General features: G+C 39.2%; 1 protein-coding gene across 2 annotated transcripts in view; it reads right to left on the minus strand.

Moving 5' to 3' along the window:
- Positions 1-216: 216 nt before the first annotated feature.
- NSL1 (NSL1 component of MIS12 kinetochore complex) overlaps positions 217-14,811 on the minus strand; it is a 44,371-nt gene continuing 29,776 nt past the window's right edge. The window contains exons 5-6 of one of the 2 annotated variants that reach the window (XM_035010511.1): positions 12,113-12,180; positions 9,168-10,655 (exon numbers count right to left, since the gene is read on the minus strand). In XM_035010511.1, coding sequence (XP_034866402.1) covers positions 10,377-10,655; positions 12,113-12,180 — 347 coding nt within the window. In that variant the 3' untranslated portion in view covers positions 9,168-10,376. Of the gene's footprint in view, positions 617-9,167; positions 10,656-12,112; positions 12,181-14,811 lie in introns of those variants that run through there. The other variant, XM_035010513.1, reaches the window with a different exon arrangement.

Raw genomic sequence — 14,811 nt, forward strand, 5'->3', positions numbered from 1 at the left:
TCACGCCATTTATTAATGGCCTTTCACCGGGTTTTGCGGCACGGTTACAGTTGTGGTTTCACTGAATCTCTTCCTTTTCTTTGGGCAATCTGTATCTTCATCTCCCAAGAGTAGAATATATTGTGACCTCATGTTGCTGGAACAAATCTGACATTGTGGGTTTGTTTAAACAATTTTTTTCAAATCAGATTTCTGGGGAGATATGAAAGAGAAAAGGAGTTTGTTACGGAAAAAACATGGTTTCTGAGCATTCTAAGGCACTGATCCCATGTATTATATAGGGAAGGAAACCACAGGTTTCTCTGCACGTTACATATAACCACCTGACGAGCCCTCCAGAGAGTGTACCACTTCACAGACAACATAGGGGGCAAACCTGACCATGGTGCCTTTGTTCCCACGTCTCGGAGTATCCCTCCTCTGTTTCCTTTCTCTGTGACTCACAGAACAGCTGGGGGATGGGGTGAAGGGGGTCCGGGCAGAACCCCAGCAAATGAAGTGCAGTGTTCCAGGGAGAGCAGCCAGAGAGTGCTGGGGTCAGGAGATAGAGGTCATGGAGTCCATCACCCAGACAGAGACAATGCAATGTTGGCTTATGGTCTTGAACTGTGCTTCCCTTTGAGTGTAAAGGACAAAAGAAAGTATTCATTTTAGTAAGAAGTATTTCTAGAGAAGTAATCATTTACCAAATCTGATAATTTCCTTTAAAAGAAAAATTCTTGGGTTGGGCTTCTAACAAAGAGAAATTGCAGTATCAAAATTTGCCAGTAAAAAAAAAAAAAAAAAAAAAAATCAAAATTTGCCAGGAATTCCTTAGTACTCCATCATAGTTGCTGAAACCAGACAAACCAACTTCTTGTAAGCAGCTAATTCCTCAGAAGTCTCAGAATCCTCTGGGTTTCAGTCTCATCTTCCTTCTGGGAACCTGGAACCTCAGCAACAGTAAGGTGTGTGTCCCCCACCCCCCGCTGCTCCCAAGTCTTTCCCTCCACTTCCCCTTTACCACCCTATTGGATTCTCCAGTGACCGAGGGTAGATTGCTTGTGGGCAGGACCTGTGCCTCGGCTCACATCTGCATAGCCATACACACCTTAGCACACTATTTGGATTCATTGAGTATTTGTGGAATAAAAGAAGGTATGTATGAAAAATGATTTTAAAATATTGTATGGCATGTGAGTGGGAAAGACCACAAGGCTCTGAGGCTGGGGTTTTCACGACCTGGAGCAGAGGGATCCTACAAAGTTGCCCAAATATTATTATGCTCCCACTGTCATCCCCTAATTTCTACACCCTCACAGGATCAGAGGTGGGCAGATGTGATGTATGTAGAATATGACAGATCAGCGGAAGTTCATACCCACACTTGTTCTAACCTTTTTCCCATATATATATATATTTTAATCAGGGAGGGAAATGAAGCAAGATAGGCAGGTCAAAGCATCCCTCTTCTTTTTCTGTCTACTCTTCTGGTGGAGATACTCAGATGTAAAATGACTCAAAAGAAAAGGAGGCTCAAATGCAGGAACAAAGGAAAAAGCTACGAAACCATCAGTGCAGCCAGGGGGCAGGGGAGGGAGGATTGAGAGGCGGTTGGGGTGATGCAGGCAGCAAGGACTCTGAGGGGGAGGGTAACCTCTGGCTGCTTCCTGGGGAAACAACCTCAGAAGAGTTTGAAGGAACAAAAAAAAAAAAAAAAGAAAGAAATGCTCTTTTGTATACTTAACGGCCTGGTGAAGAAGGGCACGGAGGGGATTCCCATCAAGGTAACACCAGGGACAGAGATGGACGGAGAGTTCCAGTACCACCAATGGCAGAAGTGGGCTGCAGAGCCGCACGTATGGGCAGCAAGGAAGGCCTTAAAATCTCTGAGCAGGAGCCATTCTCTGAATGAGGCTAGTCAAGGTGAAAATACAGACTGCCTGATCCTTCACAGGCACAGGGATCAGCCGGAGCAGGGGACTCGGAGGGGCCAGGTTTTCTTATCTGGCTACACCAGGCCACACAGAAGTCAAAGGAATGCAACCCAAGGAAATGAGGGCCAGAGGGAAAATATATCTGTTGGCACCATGGAGTCAATTTGAGAGTGTGAATGCTATCGTCTACTCTGATATCCTCGGGGCTATAGGGGGTAGACTTCAGCTTCAGCAGCCAAGAGACTCTAGGGTTTTAATTCAGGCAAGTTTCGCCGGGATTTGCCCTCAGTCCTTTAGATCCCACCCTCTCCCATGGCCCCACCCCCCACCTCCTGCAGTACTAAGCCCATCTTCTAAACTCAATTAATAATGAATATGAATGCCAAGTCATTAATGTCTGAGATTGTGATCTAGAGGGAACTGACAAGTCAGAAATTTGCAATATGAAATCATTCATTCATTCAAATATTATTAGTGAATAGCCCACAGGGTATAAACAATGATTATGGGAGGACTTTATAGCCCTGAAGTTTCAAATGAATATAACATTAGTTTCCCCCAAATCCTTTCATAAAATCACTACAACCTCTTCAGTGGTTCTCTAGAAAGATACTTTTTCATCATCTTTGTATATAGGGGCTTCATTCTTAATTCTCAATTCTTTGCAAATAGAACCCTATTTGCAAAGCAATAGGTTAAAAAAAAAAAAAAAAAAAAAACCAACCCTCTAAAGAAACCAAAACTAAACTCTCAGCTAAAAACAAAGTCTACAAGTCTTATCTGAAATATACTGAGAGAATGGAACTGAAACCCTGCAAAAGCCTCCGGGGGATAATTTGTTTCTTAATTCTCAATGACATGAATAATGAAAGATAGAATCAAAGATTACTCAATTCACTTGCATATTGTGTGAGTTTTTTTTTTTTTTTAAAGATTTTATTTATTTATTTGAGACAGAGAGAATGAGAGAGAGAGCACGTGAGAGGGGGGAGGGTCAGAGGGAGAAGCAGGCTCCCCGCCAAGCAGGGAGCCCGATGCGGGACTCGATCCCGGGACTCCAGGATCATGACCTGAGCCAAAGGCAGTCACTTAACCAACTGAGCTACCCAGGCGCCCTTGTGTGAGTTTTTAAATCACTTAAAAATCAAATTTATTTTTATGCAAGTATTACACACACATAAAGAATCAAATCTATAAGGCTTATAACAGAAAAATATCAGTTCCTTGGCCCGCTTCACCCACCTAGGTTCATCCACTTTCCACTCTCTTAGCTGTTTGTTTGCTTTTTCTGGTATTTATTTGAATAATATCCACATTGTGGTGTCTTTTGGTTCAGCTATTTCAGGGATTATGCACTGACTTTTACTTGTGAAGATTTCACTCCCCAACATTCCCATTTCATGGCTGATACTCAGGTGGTCACACAGTTACGACCACATGAGTTGTTTCAGTATTACAAAATGAACTTCTGTACTGGCTGGTCCAGCAGCTCCCTCCGTGCCCAATTCGTCACCTTGGCTGCTCCAGTTCCTGTCCTGGGACACCCTGGACTTCCCCAGAGCCCAGCAGTTAAGGGGGAACCCTGAACCCAGCGCCAGCGCTTTGACCACTACCCGCCCTGACTGCTGGTGCCCTTCGTGTACTGATTACTTCCCAATCCTTTTACCCTCCCAATATAACAGTTTCAATTTTTTATTGAATTCAGATTTAGGGTGTTCATTGTTGTATCTATATAAACACTGGTCACTGTGAAGCTGACTTGTAACTATGACTACATTTCTTTTCTTGTACAGTTTTCTGCTTTACTATAGTGAATAATTGCCTGATCTCTTATTGGGTTTGTTTCTCTGAACATCTGAATACCACAAAATATCTCCTTTGTACAGTTTTCCAGGTAGTTAAAACTATCACTCATTTTGCCAGTTATATTTCCTCCTCCTGAAAATACCTCTTTTTGAGTTCTACATATTCTATTCCAGCCTGGTCTGATTGGACTCTCCTCCAGATTTGCTGACTAGTGTCCTGTGGACTTGAGTTTGCTGCTCTCCATCTTGTAGCTTCTCTTTGCTAGATCCCACGGCTGCTTTTTGGTTTATATCCACTAGTAGTGTCCCAAACAGAATGTTTTGGGATAAAATGTATATATTTTAAAGTATGTATTTATTTAGATTTTGCATGTCTGGGAATGGCTTTAGGTTAACCTCTCACTTGACTGATAGTTTGGCTGGGTATAGATTTCTAGGCTGCAAATCATTTATACTGGACATTTCTAGGTTGTATTGCTCCAGAGACTTCTAAATTAAAAATGACTGTTTAGGGGCACATGGTGGCTCAGTTGGTTAAGCATCTGCCTTCTGCTCAGGTTATGATCCCAGAGTTCTGGGATTAAGCCCCGAGTCAGGCTCCCTGCTCAGATGGGGAGACTGCTTCTCCCTCTGCTCTTCTCCTGCTCATGTTCTCTCACTCTCTCTCTCAAGTAAATAAATAAAATCTTAAAAAAAAAATTACTGTTTAGTAGTTTAATGCCATGCCAATTCCTCTTCCTTTATGATCTTTCTCCCCTAGTGGAAGCTTTTAGGAACTTCCCTTTATCTAATACAGTGATATGCCTTGGTGGGGGTGATTTTGGTTTTTTGTTTCTTGTCTTCATTTCTTGTGCTGAATACTCAGTGGGCTTTTTCCTTCTGGAGTTTTGGAATCCATCTGGAGTCTTGGTATCTCGGAATGTTTCTTGTATTATATTTCTTTACTCTTGTTAAATTGAGATATACTTCACATCCCATATAATTCACCCATTTAAAGTGTACAATTCGATGGGTTTTAGTATATCCACCAATCAACCATCACCACTATCAATTTTAGAGCATGTTCATCACCAAGGGAAACCCTATACCCATTAGCAGTCACTCCCCATTCCTCCTACCCTGGGCATCCCTGGGCAACTGCTAATCTATTTTCTGTTTCTATAGATTTGCCAATTCTGGAGATTTCATATAAATGGAGTCATACAAGCTTTTTGTGAGTGATTTCTGTCACTTAGCATGCTTTCAAGTTTCATCCACATTGTAATATGTACTATACTTAATGCCAAATAATATTCCATCAATTGGATATACCATATTTTATCTTTCTATTTATCAACTGATAGACATTTGGGTAGCTGCCACAAACATTCATGTACAAATTATTGTGTAGACATGTCTTCAATTCTTTTAGGTTTAGACTTTGGAGTTGAATTCCTGGGTCACATGATAACTGCATTATATTTGATAATTTTGACTCCTTGGTTCTTTTCTGCACTTTCTGGAAAGGATATCAATTAGATATTGGACCCTCTGAATTTATTTCTTTATTCTTATCTTTTCTAAATTGCCATCTCTTAATCTTCTTGTTTTACTTTTGGGAAAATTTCATATTACCTTCCAGGCTTCCTACTGAATTTCTTTCAACTTTCACACCTACAATTTTCAAGAACTCTTTGTTTCTTTTTTTTTGTTAATGAATGGAATATCATCTGTTATCTCTGGGAGGATAGTAATTATTCTGAAACTTTGTTTTGTATTTCTCTCTAGGTTTTTTGAGGTCCTGTTTTCTCTTTGGTTTTTGTGTGCTTGTTTTCATTCATTTGGTTAACCAATATGCACTGAGAAACTATATGCCAGGCACTTTTCTAGGTGTTTGGGATACATCAGAACAGATTCTTTCCTTTGTGGGACTCATAGTCTTTGGTCTCTGCATTTAAAGACTTCCCTCAAGGGGCACCTGGGTGGCTCAGTCAGTCGAGCATCTGACTCTTGGTTTCAGCTCAGGTCATGATCAGGGTCATGATCTCCAGGTTGTGAGAATCAGCCCCATGTTGGGCTCTGCACTTAGTGGGAAGTCTGCTTGAGATTCTCTCCCTCTCCTTCTGGCCCTACCCCCACTTGTGCAAGCTCTTTCTCTAAAATAAATAAACCTTTAATAAATAAATGCCTCCCTCAAATGTCTGGTGAATCTTGATTTGTGTATTTATTATTATTTTAGATAAAACTTACATAAAGTGCATAAATATGTAGCTAAACAGTTCTCTCTATATAGCCATGTGAACAACAAGATATAGATCAAGATATAGAACATTTCCTTCACCCAAAAAAGTTCCCAGTGCCCATTCCATTCCCAATTAATATCTCCCCTCTCCCCATGGGTAATCACCATTGATTAGTTCTGCCTATTCTTGATTTCATACACAGTAGGCACTCTTTTGTGTCTGGCTTCTTTTATTCAACGTAACATCTTTGAGATTCATCCATGTTGTGTTTATCAGGAATTCATTTTTTTTTAATTCTTCTGTTGTGTTTCATTATGGTATGCCACAATTTCTTTTTTTCATTCTACTACTGATGGATATGTGGGTAGCTTCCAGCTTTTTATTATGTCCACTTAATTTTTAGAATGAAATACAAAAATGTTTCTGGAAGCTCTATGTAACTGGGACTCAGACACTGAACGGCTCTGCAGTATGGGGTGATTGGACCGGCTTGGGATCTTCAACTATCACACTATTCTAGCTTTTTTCTCCAGGTTGTTCAGTTTCTCTAAGGGATCATCTAAGATGTCTGAGCCAAATAGCCAGTATCCTGGAACTTCAAGTCTTACCATTCCAATGGAGAATTTCATTCTGACCATTTGTTTGTTCTGAGTTTCACCTTTACTCGCCAGGGACCCTTTATTTCAATCTTTTCCAGAAAACAAGCTCCTCTGGCAAAGGCAATTACTGACAGTGAGTGGAGGGGTGGTGGACACAATCTCATTTTCAGGCTCCTCCATCTCATCTCAGCCTTCTACAGTGTCCTCCATTCTTCAGTTCTCCAGAGAATCTGGGGGCAAATTGGCAAATTTCTCTTACCAATGTCTCTCTCTGCAGACACTTAGATTTGATCTTCTTCTGATCTGCTAATTCATTACTGTTTCCTCCATACACATTCCTTCTTCATAAGCTATGGTCTGGGCGACATACCTCCTGGTTTCATCATCAGATGAGTGTGTGTTTCTCTCATTCTTGCTATTTTGGGGTAAATGCTACACAAGGAGAAAAATGGATTCAACAAATTTCCCCTTCCTTTCCCCTCCTTTGTTGAAGTTAATGGCTCCTCATTGCCAATTCTAAAAAGTACAAAGTTCTTAAGAGCTGACCCTGACTCTCTTCAAGTTCACCTATAGCAAGTCTTTTTAGACAAGACCTATTCATATAGCCTTACCTGATGGTCCTCAGTACCCCATGCTCTCTCCCAACCACCTGCCTTGGGAAATTCTCTTCACACTGCCAGGAATCTTCCTGATTATTTGCCTAAAATACTCAAAACCGCTGGAATGTCACCTCCTCCACAAAGACTTTCACGACTTCTCCCCAAAGTTTGCCACAGATACATCTATAGGGCATTAGCTGCTTTGCATGGTCATTGTTTACATGCTCATTCTTCTCATTAGAATATGGGCTTCTTGAAGACAATGTTTAATCCTATGACTGTTTTCATTTCTTTCATCAAACCAAGTAGTAATAGTGCTTATAGAATGCTCACTATGTAAATTATGTGCCAAGTACTAACCTAAGGACTTTATATTATGAACACATTTACTTCATATAATAACCTTATGATATAGGTATTATCATCACCCCCATGTTACATTAGAGGAGACAGCAGCACAGAGGGGTTAAGTAACTCTAATACTTCAATACTATTTAATAATATTAACTAATAATAACTAATAGATGATCTGGCTCTGAGACTATGCTCTGAACCTCTCTGACTTTTGAACTGAGTAGGTGCCTAACATGTATTTGTTGAATGGATGACTGTGAAGGGACAGAAGGAAAAACCATGGCCTTCAACAGAAGTCAAACAAATTCAGTCTTAAAGACAGCTGTATTTTGAAGCAAACAAAAAGTTTGACTTTATTGACTTTGTTCTTTATGCAGCCCAAGCCATAATGCCTCAGAGAAGAAGGTCTAGGATAAGATTTCTGTTGTCTACCGTTATGGACTGAATGTTTGTGTCCCCTCAAGATCCCTGGTTGAAGCCCTAACCCCCAGTGTGGGCTCTATTTGGAGATGGGGGGCCTCTGAGGGAATAATTAAGGGTAAATGAGGTCATATGGGTGGGACCATGATCCAACAGAATTAATGTCCTTATCAGAAGTACCCCCACCCCCACGCATATACAAAGGAAGAGAGACCTCACCAGAAACCGAATTTGTTAGCCTCTTGGTCATGGACTTTAAGCCTCCAGAAATATAAGAAATTAAATTTGTTTTTGAAGCCATCCAGCCTAATATTTTGTTATAACAACTCAATCAGACTAATAGTTTCCAATGGCTGAAGTTTAGAAAACAGATTTTCCTTCACTTCTTTCAGAAAGCAGCTGCTTGGGGCGCCTGGGTGGCTCAGTCGTTAAGCGTGTGCCTTCGGCTCGGGTCATGATCTCAGGGTCCTGGGATCGAGCCCCGCATCGGGCTCCCTGCTCGGCGGGAAGCCTGCTTCTCCCTCTCCCACTCCCCCTGCTTGTGTTCCCTCTCTCACTGTGTCTCTCTCTGTCAAATAAATAAATAAAATCTTTAAAAAAAAAATAAATAAAATAAAATAAGATCTGTATTAGAAGGATGCACAAGGGGTTCTAGGAACCCAGAGGATAAAGAAACTCATTCTTCTGAGGAGGGGAGGGTGAGGGTAATGGGGAGCTGCACAGAGGATACACCAAGTCAGGGGTTCCCTAGTGAACAGTAGGGAGAGAACATTCCATGGAGAGGGAATAGCACCAGCAAAGGTGTAAAGATGTGTTTGGAAGGGCGCCTGGGTGGCTCAGTTGGTTAAGCGACTGCCTTCGGCTCAGGTCATGATCCTGGAGTCCCTGGATCAGGTCCCGCATCGGGCTCCCTGCTCGGCAGGGAGTCTGCTTCTCCCTCTGACCCTCCCCCCTCTCATGTGCTCTCTCTCTCTCATTCTCTCTCTCAAATAAATAAATAAAATCTTTTAAAAAAAAAAAAAAAAAAAAAAAACAATAATTGTTTTGTTTGCGGGCTACCGAAATGAAACAACTCATACAGAATTTTTATACTATAAAAAACATAGCACTGTATTAGAATAACAATATTCTATAGCTTCAAAACAATTTTAAAGGGAAATTTATTATGTCCTGAAAGGCATGATGCTTACCTACCATTCAACTAAAGCTAAGTTCAAGATGTCTACAACTAAAAAAATACACAGTATCAAGATTTCAGTCTTTGTACAGTATTTTAATTAAAAACAGTTATTACAAATATACAGATCTAAAATTGTAAATTAAAATACAGAGTGCAATAAAGTGGCTTTGTAAATTTTCTTCGCTGAGACACACTTTCTGTCACATTTAGATATTTGATTGGTAAGACATAATAAATAAGAAGTACAGATTTCCCAACGTCATGATTAGTAAATTCCTCTGCAAATGAATGAAGTTATACAGTCATCAAAGGAGAAAAGGATAAAAGTTGGATGGCCCTGCCTCCATCGTATTAATGTGAGGAAGAGACACAGTAAGAGCTATAAGAAACTACAGTGAAATGTTAGAGCTATAGGTGATATAGCTTCCTCAGCCTTCTACCAATAACACCCTTGATAAATAAACATCCTTAAACGTAGAATAGTTCAGTATGATTGCATCTATATTTGTTCCACAATGACAATTTGTTAATTTTTAATCCAATACATATTTTTGAACTGCAATCATGTACAAAGATATAATGAGAAATCTTGAAAAGAAACCCTTAGTCCCAAATCAAATGTTTAAGTTGAAAAGCCTGTAGAAAATAGGTGTGGACAAGAAACATTGGCTACATGCCAATTTTTATTTCTAAGAAAAATTCTTACATAATTAAGTCGTCTGTCTTACAAAACAAAAACAAAAAAATCCTAAAAATACCACAAATCCAAATTAGCTGAACTTAGAGTAAACAAAGTCAAAGCCAGTCTTCTTATCTGCATATCAATGTGATAAATCAAACTACACTGAGGGGGAAAAAAAAACTTTATCTGCTTCTAGCTCCTAAACAGAACTGATGATTACTTTTAGCACTTAAATAGAGACAACTGTGATACTGCTCTTTTTAAAAGATGTATACTAGAAATCCAATAGAATGTGTTACTCGTGATATCCCACAAAAGCTGTAAGGCAGCCAAGAGCTGATTACATTTAAGGACATTTAAGCTTGCACTCTTAATGCCCACCGATGGGCTTTGTGCCAATATTCAAAAAGTATGCTTTTCATCTACTAAAGACAAAATGAGAAGGAAATACAATTATTACATTATATCCCAGCATAGAGCTACGATATTTGTGTAAAGGAATCACTAGTTAAAGAGTTACTTGTCTCTCCTGTCTAGGCATTAGGCTGTGATCTAAATGTTGACAGTGCCAAATTTCAACTCTCAAGACAAACAAGAGCTTATGTGTCAAGATTAATTCTCTTTGGCCGTAGCGGATACCATTTTCTCTGGGAGCAGTCTTTAGTTCGCCTTCTTTTCAAGACCAGGTCAGTGGCTTTCCTGGTTGAAGTCTCTGTTGGTGTGGTTTCTATTTGTGTTATAAAGCTCTCAGGTTTAACATCTGGTTTCCTACAACAACCAGAAAAGACTTCTTGGTGGACTCTCTGGAGCTGGATAATAGGCTGCATCTTTAAGACTTGGGAAAATCCATCTCCTTGTTCAATTAATGCAGGCAAGGACTTAAACAAACAACAGTAATACTTAACATTAATTTCAGGTTGGAACACAAACACACAGAGACAGATACCACACTCTCGATTCTAATTCTTCAGGTCAAGGCTTTTTCTAAGACCTAATTATTTGGGTCATGGATATTGGCTTTACCTTAAAATACCAATATTAGTGGAGGATTTTAACCAAAAACTAAAACTAAAAGATACATTCTATTCCTACAATGCCTGGTAGTAAAATAAAACTTTGGCAGCAGGAAGTAACAGAATTTCAGAGCCAAGGATTTAATGTCTGAAATTCCATATTTTAGGATAGTAAGTATTTTAGAAATCTTGATCATCAAGAACAGGAATCAGTACATTTCTCCTATAAAGGGCCTTACATCTCTGTCACAATTACTCAACTCTGCCACTGTAAAGAAGCCACGGACAATAAATAAATGAATGGAAATAGCTGTGTTCCAATGAAGTTTTATTTACAAAGACAAGTGGCAAGGCTGGGTTTTTGCCTGCCCACCAGTTTGCCAACTACTGATAAAGAAAATGCTATGAGTACCAGAAAATCATGGAATCAATACAAACCAGAAAATTATCAGAACATGGGAGATTTAGAGGAGTTTTAAAGTAATTTTCATACACTAGGAATCCGTTTCCCTGTATGCATAAAATAAATGTCAAGAATATAAACAATTTTATTATAATAATATTAAGATATCCAAGTTGGATATGCAGCATAATATAGCAGTTAAGAATATATATAGGCTCTTGGGGCGCCTGGGTGGCTCAGTTGTTAAGCATGTGCCTTCGGCTCAGGTCATGATCCCAGGGTCCTGGGATCAAGCCCCGCATCGGGCTCCCTGCTCCGCGGGAAGCCTGCTTCTCCCTCTCCCACTCCCCCTGCTTGTGTTCCCTCTCTCGCTGTGTCTCTCTGTCAAATAAATAAAAATCTTTAAAAAAAAAAAAAAAAAGAATATATATAGGCTCTAGAGCCAAATATCCAGGGTTTAAGTCCTGACTCATTTGTTTATTTGGGCAATCTATAGCCTCTCTCTGTGCCTCAGTTTCTCAAATATAAAATAGGGAAATTAGCAGTATCTACCTCATAAGATTATTGCAAGGATTAAATAAGATAATATATGTAAAGCAGTTAGATGGTGCCTGACCCATAAATGCTCACTAAATGTTAAGTGGTATTATTATCCAAAATTGTTTGATAGACTGCTAACTCTCAGAATTCAAAAATATAATCAATCTTCAAAGAAGCCAGATATAATACTGGCACATACTGGTGCGTACTACATGTTAGTTATTCTCAATGTTACTGTCACTTTAATAAATTCATTAAAGATCTACTTAAAAGATACTGAGAATTCCTGTAACAATAGACTAAAATACATATGGATGTTGAAAGCAAATACCTAGCTACATATTGTTCATTTTATAACTTTTTAGCATGTAGCTTTTACCTTCATGGCTTCACTGATCTCCTTAGCTATTGTTTCTCCTCTGCATTTCAAATTTTCCACACGAGAGGCTGCAAAGAAACCGCCAAATAGTATTTTAGGTTTTTTATCTAATACCAAGTCATAAAAGACACAGATACTATTTGGACAAAAATCTGTTAGTACTATCCACCTTAGCTCAATCTTTCTTAGAATACTTTGTAATCTATTAAAATAAGTGTCCTATTAAATTTATTTAGATAAATAAAAAGACCGTGGAAACGTTAGAACAGTAGAGAAAAACTAACAGTTAGAAGATGATAGGCAACAAAGAGTTATATTAGGAGTAGTCTTAGCACTGGGTGCCACTAAGAGTCCAATGTTTGTTCTATACATATCTACACTGTGTTTAACATCTTCAAGCCCGGGGCGCATGGGTCACTCAGTCATTAAGCGTCTGCCTTCGGCTCGGGTCACGATCCCAGAGTCCTGGGATCGAGCCCCGCGTCGGGCTCCCTGCTCAACGGGAAGCCTGCTTCTCCCTCTCCCACTCCCCCTGCTTTCGCTGTCTCTCTCTCTCTCTCTCTCAAATAAAGAAATAAATAATCTTAAAAAAAAAAAAAAAGGAAAATCTGGGTGGCTCAGTCGGTTAAGCTCATGATTCCAGGGTCCTGGGATCGAGCCCCACATGGGGCTCTCCGCTCAGCAGGGAGTCCACTTCTCCTTCTGTGCTTTCCCCCGGCCTCTCTCAAATAAATAAATAAAATCTTAAAAAAAAAATTTTTTTTTAAATCTTCAAGCCCTGTCACCACATTTTAAAATAGATATAGGCTAATATTTGATATGTGTATTACTTTGAGTTTTATATAAGTAAAACATATTTGAATTTGGAATATATAATATCACACTGCATTGAGGATACCTAGATGGGATTTCTGGGGGGAAAAATCTGGATTAGACTGTAACATTAATTCTTCTTTCCTTCCTTCTTTGATGCTTTTCTGATTCCTAATACATTTTATTTCCTCCAATCTTTGTTATAAATGTTCACGGCTACTTTACAACAGAACTGCATATTAAATGATACAAAGGGATAAAAATCCTACTAAAACTCCAAGCAAAACTGGATAAGAAAAATCATTCCATTTTGAAATCATCTACAAGCTAGTTTTTAGAAGAGTAGTTGTCACTAGAAATTACGTCAAGTCTAAGCAAATACATAACCATGTTAGGAGAGCTACAGCCTTACTGGCTTCAAGAAAGGGGCAAACAACCAAGCAAAAAATTTCTTTCATAGCTGCTATTTTTCTTTTCTGACTTTCCTTAGGTCAAAAAAGCGAGAACACATTTAGAAAAAAGGGGAAATGAATAGCAAAAGTAACTGGGAGAAACAGGGTACTCAAAGAAAGAGAAAGGCAAAGGCAACAGGATGGCCTCAGAAAAAGGCCTCTTAACCGTCTTTCCTACCAGAGACTTCTTTGGCAATTTGATGAAGCCTACAGACACCTTCTAAGAATAGTTTTAAATGTATTCGTTTTTTAATTGAGGTATAATTTACATACAGAGAAATGCAGATCTCAAGTTTAACACTCAGTCACCTGTGATACATGCATACCATGCATAGGACACTTCCATCACCCTAGAAAGTTCTTTTGTATCCCTTTCCCAAATCAGCCTTCTCTACAAGAAGCAACCACTCATCTGATTTCTATCATTATAACACTGTTTTTGCTTACTCTAGAATTTCAGAATGTTTTAAAATAAAATTTAAAAATACAATTATTACAAAGTTATGATAGGTAATACATGTGCTTCTTTATTAATGGTTTAAATAACAAGATCAAGCGGCAGGTCTAACAATACAATATGAAAATAATGAGCATAAACAATATTGTGAGGTACCTGCAACAACTGAAATTGAAAATATCTATGGCTTTTAGTAGCAAAAAACATTACAGGTACTGCTAATACTACCACTGGGACCTACATTCAACACTGAAGGAAATGTTAAATTTCAGTCTGAGGTTAGTAAAAATAATGTAATTTTTTTCTATCCAAATTCATAATCCCCTTTTATTCTAAGGACCCTTGCCTTAGATTAATATGCTAATTTCAATTCTTTTAAGATTTAGGGAGACTTCCCCAAAGTACTTAGGCAATTATTAAATTTCCTTTTTTTTTTTTTAAACGATTGGTTTCTTTTATTTTTTTTTTTAAGATTTTTTATATTTATTTGACAGAGACAAAGCAAGAGAAGGAACTCAAGCAGGAGGAGTGGGACAGGGAGAAGCAGGCTTCCCGCTGAGCAGGGAGCCCGATGCGGGACTCGATCCTGGGACTCCAGGATCATGACCTGAGCCGAAGGCAGTCGCTTAACCAACTGAGCCACCCAGGCACCCTAAATTTCCTTCTGAGTACGCAAATACATGATCCATGTCTTGGTACCCTTGCAGCAGTCTGGCTTCTGGCCAAGCCCACCCTTCAGCTCTCTCCCTCAAACTCACACACCTGTGTGGGAGTTGCCCATTCTTCCAACATTTACTATGTATTTTCCGTGGACTAGGCCCAGCACTAGGGACTCAGAGTAAGGAAAAATGGTCTCTGCCCTCAAGGAACTTTCAGGTTAGAAGAGAGAGACACACAGAAACACACAGAAACAAACCAAACTTTTCCTGTGCAGCCTCACGTTTCCATGATCCCTGCCACCAATTCTACCCTCTGCC

The sequence above is a fragment of the Mirounga leonina genome, unplaced genomic scaffold (genome assembly GCF_011800145.1).
Source record: "Mirounga leonina isolate KUSES-001 unplaced genomic scaffold, KU_Mleo_1.0 Mir_154, whole genome shotgun sequence".
NCBI classification, from domain to species: Eukaryota; Metazoa; Chordata; class Mammalia; order Carnivora; family Phocidae; genus Mirounga; species Mirounga leonina.